General features: G+C 44.4%; 1 protein-coding gene across 1 annotated transcript; it reads left to right on the top strand.

The window, feature by feature from the left end:
* Positions 1 to 311: 311 nt before the first annotated feature.
* AMER3 (APC membrane recruitment protein 3) lies at positions 312 to 3,653 on the top strand. Its single transcript, XM_015570185.1, has one exon. The coding sequence runs from the start codon at positions 324 to 326 to the stop codon at positions 2,715 to 2,717; it is 2,394 nt and encodes a 797-aa protein (XP_015425671.1). The 5' UTR covers positions 312 to 323; the 3' UTR covers positions 2,718 to 3,653.
* Positions 3,654 to 10,258: the final 6,605 nt, after the last annotated feature.

Raw genomic sequence — 10,258 nt, forward strand, 5'->3', positions numbered from 1 at the left:
ATGGGAGTCTGACTTGGCCAGATATCTCTGAGAGGATGCTTGGGTAAGTTAAGAGATCACAAATTCAAGAGCACCAGACACTTCTGAAATCAATTTGGGTACTACAGTTGCCTTTAGTCATGTGACTTAACTTATCTCAGCATTAGTTGTCTATAAAGGCTAGATAGTGAGCATGGATAGGCTGCTCACATCTCCCTCTCTACCACCTCCAAGGAGAATCCAAGCTTAGATATCAGAGTTCAGCTCCAACACCACTGTGGGCTAGAACCATGGATACTAAGTGCCTCATGCTTTCCCCCACAACAGCTAACAGCACTGGAAGCATGGAGCTGAAGAGAGGAAAGACTTTCATCAAATCCAGCTTTCACATTTCTCATGAGAAGTCCCCAGGCCCAGCAGCAACTGCCCCAGCCTGGGACAATGCAGACCCCTGGTCAGTCTCACCTGGAGGGCAGCAGCAGATCCATGGTGAAAGAGGCCCCCAAGCCAGTCCTAATACCCACGGATATAACATATACTCCAAAAAGGGAGCACAGCCAGAGCCTGAGGGTGGTGCCTCAGACCTCTGTGGTGCCACCTTCAAATTGATATGGAAGAGCAAGACTCACAACAGTGTGTCTGGGGCTGGCAGGATGGTCGCAGCCACAAGGCAACTGGTAGGCAGCAGGAGCTTCCCAGGGCCCTCTGGCAGCCAGCGCATTATTGATTACCGCCACTTTGTGCCCCAAATGCCTTTTGTGCCAGCTGTGGCTAAGAGCATCCCAAGGAAGAGGATTTCCCTGAAACGACCCAAGAAGTGCTTTCAGAACCTATTCCACATTCGTAGAAACAAGGCTGAGAACTTGGCTTCACTGGCAACCAGGGGAAAGAGCCTGACTTCCCCTAGAATCCCATCGGAGGCTGGAGGGCACCGAGGCAAAGCCTTTTTCCCCTTGGGTGAGGGACTGGGACTGGATGGCTTGTGCCAGGACCTATCTGACAGTGAGTTCCTGCCTGACTCCTCTTTCGACTTCTGCAGGGCCCTGTGTGAGGACGTGGCTTCACTTAAGAGCTTTGACTCACTCACAGGCTGCGGGGAGATCTTTGCAGATGAAAGCTCAGTGCCATTCCTGGAGCTGAATGAGGGCTTGGAGAGCTCAGCCAAGTCATCGCAGGCCCTCGAGAGCAAGGTTTCTAGTGGCCCCTTCCAGGGCAGCATGGAGAAGCTGGTGTCTCCTGCCCAGGATGACATGTCTGACTTTGCCAAGTTCTGGGATAGTGTGAATCATTCTGTGAGGCAACAACAACACACCCAACTGAGCCCATGGCTGGATGGTCCTCAGGGAACAGATACAGCCCAGCCTGAGCTTGATTCAGCTGGGCTCATTGAGTTCCCTCTGTGTCCCTGCAGGGACCTCTTCAGTGGCTCCAAAGCCAGCTCCATAAACACAGGCACCACCAGGAGCGAGCAGCCAGAATCTGTGTCCACAAGTGATGAGGGCTACTACGATGCCTTTTCATCTGGCCTTGAGGAGGATAGGAAGGAAGCCATGAGCCCAGGTACCCCTGCAGCTGCCTTCCTTCGGGAGAGCTATAGTGGAGATGCCCTCTATGAGCTTTTCTGTGACCCTAGTGAGGGCCCTGTTGGCCTTGATGATGACCTGTGCGTGTCTGAGAGTCTCTCGGAGCCAACACTGGGAATGCCACTGTCTATTTGCAGCTTCCACATGGGGGCAGAGGAGGACTTGGCCTTGGGACCAAGCCCAGACCTGCTCAGCCAGGGTTTCTTGCAGAGCTCCTGGAAGGGCAAGGAGTGCCTGCTGAAGCTCTGTGACACTGAACTCACCATCACCATGGGTATTATCAACTGGCTTCGCCGTAGTCCTGAGCTCCATGCTCCTCCTATCTCAACCCCTGGGGATCCTGCAACCCCATTCAGGGGATTGGTGGAGAATCTGGGAGCTGGCTCTGAGAAGAAAGGTCCAAGTCTAGTGAAGCTGGAGGTCAGGGGGTCCCACGCCTCAGATGCAGGTGGGATCACAGTAAGCTCAAGACCTAGTAGGCAGGAGCTGTGGGCACATTTGGGTACCAAGAGCCTGCTTGCTGGAGAGAGCAAGGTTTTAGCACGGCCTGAGCAGGAGACGAGCTCTCTGTCCAGGGACCCATCTCTGAAGTGTTTGCAGGTCTCAGGAGAAGAAGGGACACGAGGTTGCCACGAAGGTTTGTTCTCCTCTTTGGGATCCGCAATCTCCATAGTGACAGGGACTTCTAGCCAAAACAAGATAAAAAATAAGATCATAAACCCCTTCACCTGGCCCCACTCCCAGGAGCTAAGGGCACCTGGAAAGATGGGGTGTTTTCGAGATCAGCAAAGGCCAGGTCTTAGGGAAAGTACTCTGGATACAGAGCCTTCCCTGAAAGATTGTGTGGCCAAGGTTGCAGCCCTACAGATACACTCAGACTGCAAGCCTTATTCTGTGCAACCCCCAAGGCAGGACACAAGCAGTAGGCTCTGTAGGCAGCCTCAGGCCAGGGACATTACCATTTCACAGCAGAAACAGTCTAACAGCTTTCCTGGAGTGGCTGCCATCTGTAGCCGGCCCTCCTTGACCAGCCCACTCCACAGCCCACAGGATCAGAAGTGCCCAGGCCTTTTCCTGGACATAAGCCAGCTCAGGCTGGAGCTCACCAGGCTGGATGCCCAGGCCCATGCCTCAGTGGAGGAGCAGTACTTGTAGCTCAGCTTGAAGGCCAGGAAGCAGGTGGCACCTAAGGATCAGTTGAACTTATAGTACTCTTGGCCCTGCTACCTGGCTGAGCCCCTGGGGCCACCTGTCAGGACTCATGAGCCTCACTTCATCATAGCCAATATGAGAGGGTTTCCTCTGCAAGTACCCAGAAAGCTTCTGCAGCTTCCTGACACACAGTAGAGGCCCCCAGGTCAGCCACCGTGAAACTCCCACTGCAGGATGGCCTTGTAGTCACCAGAAGCTGCATCTTTGTGGCCACATTCAAGAGAACCTAAGACCAAAATCTCCATCCTTTGTCCTTGATATGAGAACTGTGTTTGAGGAAGATGGGTTGGCAGGACTCAGGCAAGTAGGGCAGGGCATTTTATTGTGAAGGCAGAACCAACAAGCTCATCCAGACCAGGTACTGACAGCCTAAGACTAAGGAAAGCTGGGAAGCTGCCAGCACTTTCAAAATGTGCCTCACTGATTTCCTACAAGGAAATAAAGAGTCTATTCCCACTGTTAGCTGTGAAGTGGCTACACCTGGCTGTTCCTTATATAGCATGCCAGAGTGGAGCTCAGGCTTGAAACTGATGGGAAGGAAACATCCATATTGTGAATGGGAAGTGGAGGAGCCAATAAGTTTGCATAAGGGTTGAGAATAATAAATGAGTGAGTGTGGGGTCCAAGACTCAGATGTGGGACATTGAGAGTTGGTGACAGGCAAGATACAAGGCGACAGATGAGCTTTGGAGTACCCTCTGGTCCCACCCCAGCCTGTTCTCTGCTCCCAGAACAAGCAGCCATGAAGTACTGGGAGCCTGAAAGGACTTTTCTGTGTGAATAAGAAGGATCAGCTTCATCTCAGCAAGAGCCTTGAACAAACAGACACCATATATTACTGTGCAATATAGCCACCTGCCTCTGGCCAAAAATTGTCCCATAAAAACAATAATTTCCCCCAACTTGCACTCTTTAATGGGAGCCATGGACAGCATAATGTTTAGAAAGAACTGATTGATTCTCCACATCTCTTTCACTTGGGCCCTCTAAATCAGGGGTCCTCAAACTACGGCCTGCAGGCCACATGCAAATACAAATATTGTATTTGTTCCCGTTTTGGTTTTTTACTTCAAAATAAGATATGTGCAATGTGCATAGGAATTTGTTCATAGTTTGTTTGTTTTTTAAACTATAGTCCGGCCCTCCAACGGTCTGAGGGACAGTGAACTGGCCCCATTTAAAAATTTTGAGGACCCCTGCTCTAAATCATCAGCATCCTTGCCTCCCCCTTCAGGAAAACTTACCTTTAAATGGGGGCTGGACTTCTGTCATCCCCCTTCTCCCAAAGCCACAACATATCCATAGCACCAGGCATTTAGAGTAGGAAAAGAAAAGATGACCCATGTCCTCAGGAAGAAGAGGCATCCATTCTGTCCAGTGTTGGGACATGAGGTGTAATGACAGATTGCCCATCAAGGTTCTCTGTGATTAGACCCCACCTTGCTGACACTCCGCAGTGAGGCATGAAGGATGGGATGCCACAGGCTTCCTATACCATTATTTCTACAGGAAAGGTCAGCACAGAAAAGAGGTAGGTCAGCTATCTCAGGGGTGGAATTCCACACTGAGGTATGCAGTCTGACAGCTGACCACAAGCTGTGTCTCTCCTGATTGTCTGCGGCTTTGTTTCAGGTGAGAAAATGCTCTGCAGCCCTCAGTAAAAACTGCTTGCTGGGGCTGACTATGCACAGGACACAGGTGGCACGTTGTAGGCTCTAAAACTTATATCAAGGTTCCTGAGTAGATCCATCCAAACCTGAACACTGAGGAAAGTCAGGAAGGTCAGCCTTCCTGGGAAGCCACAATGATCCCTTCTCTCGGGCCTGCCACAGATAACCCCAACAGTGTTATTGGGCCTGGCTGCATTAATAATGAATCCTTCACCTCGTCCCTGCATCAGTCTAAGTTCAGTTGTCATCCTCAATGCTCAGACATGGAAATCAAGGACAGAGTGCTGATGTGACTTGCCCCTGGATGCACATGGCTAGTGAGTTGGGTTGATGGAATTTGAGTCCCGACCACTGGCTCCAAAGTCCAGCTCTTCACCAAACTCCAGAACTACTCCCACTGAGTTCTTGCAGTGAATGTCTCTTTCTTCTCTCTCTCTCTCTCTCTCTCTCTCTCTCTTTCTCTCTATTGTCTAAAGTTTGTCTTTTTCCCTGCTTGACCCCTCTGCCCCAGCCATTCCCACCCTGCGCAAGCCCCCACCACCCCAGTGTCTGTGTCCATTGATTATGCTAATATACATGCATACAAGTCCTTTGGTTGCTCTCTAACCCCGCCCGCCCACCTCCCCTGCCATTTGTCTCTGGACCTAATTTTGTTCATCAAATTATGTTGATCATTATATCTCACATATGAGTGAGATCATGTGATATTGAATGTCTCTTTCAAAGCCTTCACTTCTCCTTTCTTCAAGGGCACAGATGTCTGAGCACCCTCTGAGTGCCAGCCTTGTGTCTCCCTGTAATTAGGCTTAAAACTCCAGGGGACAAGGAATGCCTCTCACTCTCAGTCATAGCCCTGTCACTTTGTACTGCACCTGAGCAAAGCAGGTATCCAATAAATAGTTGTAGAAAGAATGAAATATCAAAAGGCTGCACATGATTTTCTGACTTATTGATCGCGAGGCATGTGTCTGGAGAGTAGCCCATTTAAGGTTTTACCTTGGCAGAAATACTAATGGAGCATTTCCTTAAAGTCACACTGACTGGTGATGACTGGGGGACGGGGGAGGTGGAGTGGAACCCAGCCAGCCAAAACCACTGGGAGGACAGGAACCAAGGCGGTTGAGGCATGGTCAGGAGGGGGCAATGCCTTGCTATGCAGTGACCCATAGTATGGCAGCAGAAATAAGGAACTAGGGTGGTGCCTACACTGGCCCAGTGTATCTCAATCTGGGGAGCATCTTAGACTAGTATGGCACCATGGAGATTCTCGTTCTCAGAAATCTGGGGGGAGGTCCTAGCAGTAGCCTGCTAGGCACCTTGCTGGAAGAATGGGGGAAAGTGTGACCTTTCTCTTGTGTGCAGTAAATCCAAGCCTCCTCAATCCATGTCTCTCTTCACACCCCATCCCTCAGATTGCCCTCCCCGGCAAGAGAGGCCCAGGCAGCACTAGTCTGACTGGCATCTGTAGGCCTCAAGGATATCTTTAAGGTGACCCACTAAGGGGAAACAGGGGAGCTTTGGAACCAGTTTCTAGGATAGGCACCCAGTCTAATTCTGGAAGTGGAAGAGGCCTAGACAAGGCATTTTCATAACTCTGGTCATTTCTAACCCTCTCATTCACTCATGGCTGTAGAGGTTACAGGAGGTTTGAGGTTTTGTACCTGGTAAAGTGCATTCTACAAAGTAGGTCCAGTTTTCCCCAGCTCACAGCTGTTCCACGGAGCCCAAGTGACTAACGCAGGGTCACACAGTGGTAAGTTGGGAGCTGGGATTCAACCTGTGTTCTGTGCCTTCCAACCTTTCACCATTGCCCTAGGAACTTGGAGATGCTAGAAAGGAGCCAGGCAGCCTCCAGCCTACTCTAACAGTGGGGGAGGCTTGGGCTTTACAGCAGGTTTTCTCAGGTGTGGGGGTGTTGATGGTGGTGGTGAGGCGGGTGGGCCAGGAGGGCAGGGAATAAGGCAGAGGGAGGTGCCCCAATAGGGTACACTGGCATAGGTTGGAGAAGAGCCTGTGCATTACATCAGGGATGTTGCTTACCTTACCTGGTTTTTTATTTTACATTTGTAATGGAAAGGGGATAAAGAAAACTCAAAAGGCACAGAAAGGAAAACAATGAAAAGTGAGTCTCCTTTCTTCCTCCTTTACCCTGTTATTTTTATTATAAAATGAACTGTCTCTTAGTAAAAAATCCAAACACCACAAAGTGCTGAACCTTTTCTCCCTGTCCTCCTCAAACACTGGGTGTGTCCTCAGACACTTTCTATGCCCATGGCATAAACATGCATGAACTTTAATCTTTTTTACTACACAGCAGATTGCATACATCTTCTTAGCAGACACCAGTAGCAGGCAGTTTCTCCATTCTCTTGAATAACTGTACAGCAGTCTCCTGTAGGTAGCAATTAATTTAAGCACTCTCCTGTAGATGGATATCCAAGTTATTTACCATTTTGCTGTTATAAACAATGCTTCTCTTACTCTTTTACTCTCCTAAATGTTCTCTATTAAAGCCCTCTTTAAAACTATAGAATGAAACTTACCTAAACAATGAAAAGATGCATTGAAAAAAAAGAACAATGCATTCTGTTATCTTGCTTTCATGTCTTCACTCAACTGCCCAGTTGTCCTGAGGCCCTAATGTTATTGGTCTTGAATCCATGCTGATTCAGACACACATCCATATTTCAGAGGGGAAAGGTCTTTTGTTTTAAATAACATGTAAGACCTTACATGTTGCCATTCCCCTCCTTACAACAAGAAAAATCTGGACAAACTGAGTATCTATGACTTTTCTTGATCTGTCAGAGGTTGTAGGGCAAACAACTTCTCTGAATTCTGGAGAGACAAGTGTATCCAGAGATAAATAATAACCAAGACAGGAGCAGAAACCTCAAGATGCCAAAAACTGGTAGGAACAGTTAGAGAGTAATTTTGACAAATTGTTTCTTGCTAATTAAGACTCTGGGAGTGGGTGGCAGGATAGTAAAAGGGAGGCCTATACTTTTATAGGCTTTTCCTCCAGAAATCACACTACTTTTCAAGGTGAGGATAGAAAAATATCTCCTCATGGGCTTGGCAGAGGGAGAGCAAGAATAGCCATTGTGAAACCCCCCAGACCATTCTTTCTAACAGGTCTACTCTTAAAATCTTCTCCAACTGAAGGAAGGAACAGTCCTCCCCAGCTTTCTCATCTCACATAATATAAATAGGTAAACAAGCAAGTGAGAGTCAACTAGGAGATAATTTCAAGAAAACAAACTGGAAATGGTAGGCCAGAAATGTATAGGACTTCTGAAAATTTAACCCCACCCACAAGGCACAGACCTACAAAAGACTGAGACCTAAGTAGAATCTTAGAAGATAATAGAATAACCCTCCCCTCCTTACCCCACTCACTCACCCTATCAACTCATGAATAAACCTCCAGTAATAATAATAGTGGATTACAAGTAAAAGAGACAAAGATTCTCTCCAAGGACCAGAATAAAAGAAAATCACAAGAATGGAGAATAAAAGTAAACCCACTAGAATAATATCAAGTCTCTGGTGCCTATATCTATGACAGATTAGCTAGGTTAACATAAATTCTTACTACTAAAAGCCTATTTACTTCAGTATCTATTACCCTTTATAACATATCTGGCTTTCAACAAAAAATTATAAAACCTACTAAAGGCAAGAAGAAACAAAGTCTGAAGGACAGAGTTATCATCACAATCAGACTCACAGAAGTTGGAATGATCATGTAATGATTATAAAATAAGTATGGTTAATATGTTTAGAGCTTTAATAAGAAAAAGTAGACAATATGCAAGAACAAGTGGTAATATAAGTTGACAGGAAGTATTCTAAGAAATAAATCAACTGAAAATGCTAGAAATCAGACACTGTAACAGCAGTGAATAATTCCTTTTATAGGTTCATCAATAGACTCAACATAGTTGAATAAAGAATCAGGGAGTCTTATTAGAAAATATCTTAAGATAAATAAAATGGATACTAAAAATAATAGTTTTTCTATTACTTTTTTAGTAAGCAACCCAAAAGTTGGTTTCTTGGAAAGATCGACTAAATTAAAAAATTTTCAACTAGATTAACTGAGAACAAAAGACACAAAACTCAAAATAGTAAAATAAAAAATAAAAGTTGGGGGAAATGATACCAATTTTACAAAACTAAAAATGACTATAAGAGAATGTTATAACCATTTATGTCAACAAATTGGATGACCTAGATGAAATGGGAAAATTCCTAGAAACACACATCTACCAAATTGGATCATGAACAAGTAGAAAAGCTGAATACACCTATATATAACTAGTAAGGAAATTGAATCAGTAATTTTTGATTATGCAACAAAGAATAGTCCCAGACAAGATGACTTCACTAGTGAATTCCACCAAACATTTAAAGAAGATTTAATAACATTCCTTCTCAAACTCTTCCAAAACAATAGAAGAGGTAAAAACCATTCTAACTCATTTCACGAGGACAGCACTGCCCTGATACCAAAGCCAGAAACAGACAGTACAAGAAACTATACCCCAATATTATTTATAAATATGTAGATATAAAAATTTTCAATATAATACTAGCAAACTGAACTCAACAGCATATTAAAGAAATTACAGCTGAAACCGGTTTGGCTCAGTGGATAGAGCGTCAGCCTGCGGACTGAAGGGTCCCGGGTTCGATTCCGGTCAAAGGCATGTACCTTGGTTGCGGGCACATCCCCAGTAGGAGATGTGCAGGAGGCAGCTGATTGATGTTTCTCTCTCATCAATGTTTCTAACTCTCTATCTCTCTCCCTTCCTCTGTGTAAAAAATCAATAAAATATATTTTTTTAAAAAAGAAATTATACAAGAAGACCAAGTAAGTTTTATTCTTGTTTATTTAACATACAAAAATCAGATCAATAAGATGAAAGGAAAATAGCACATGAATATTTCAATTAATGAAGGAAAAACATTTGATAAAGTCCATCACCCTTTCATGAATAAAAATACTGAACAAACTAGAAATAGAAGGAAATGTTCTCAACATGATAAACATAATTTATTAAAAACTCACAACTAACATTATCCTAAATGGTAAAAGACCGGAAATTTTTCCTCTAAGATCAGGAACAAGACAAAGATGCCCACTTAAATCCCTTCTTTAAATGTAGTATTAGACGTTTCAATTTGAGTAGTTAGGCAAGAAAAGAAAATGTATCCAAATTGAAAAAGAAGTAAAATTATTTCTGTTTACAGATCATATAATTTTGTATGTAGAAAATTCTAAAGATCCACAGGAAAAAACCTTAAAGCTAATAAATTACTTCAGGAAGTTGCAGGATACAAAATCAACCCATGAGTATCAGTTGCAATTTTGTACACTAGCAAAGAAAAATTAAAAAAGTTAATACAGCAATTTTATTTACAATAGCTTAAAAATACTTAGGGATACATTTAACCAAGGAGGCAAACAATTATACATTGTAAAATATAATACATTGCTAAAACAAAATTTAAAAGACATAAATAAAAAGACATTCCATGTTCATGGATTGGGAGACAATATTGTTAACATGACAGTACTGCCTAAAGCAATCTAAAAATTCAATGCAATCCCTATGAAAACTGCAATAGCTTTTTTTCCCTTTGAAGAAATAAAAAAAGAATTCAAAGATCCATATGGAATCTCAAAGTATGTAAATAGCCAAACAATTTTGAAAAACAACAAAATTATAGAACTCATACTTCCTGACCTGAAAACTTACTTCAAAGCTACAGTAATCAAAACAAGGTGCTACTGGCATACAGAACACA

The sequence above is a fragment of the Myotis davidii genome, unplaced genomic scaffold (genome assembly GCF_000327345.1).
Source record: "Myotis davidii unplaced genomic scaffold, ASM32734v1 scaffold286, whole genome shotgun sequence".
In the NCBI taxonomy this organism is placed as follows: Eukaryota; Metazoa; Chordata; class Mammalia; order Chiroptera; family Vespertilionidae; genus Myotis; species Myotis davidii.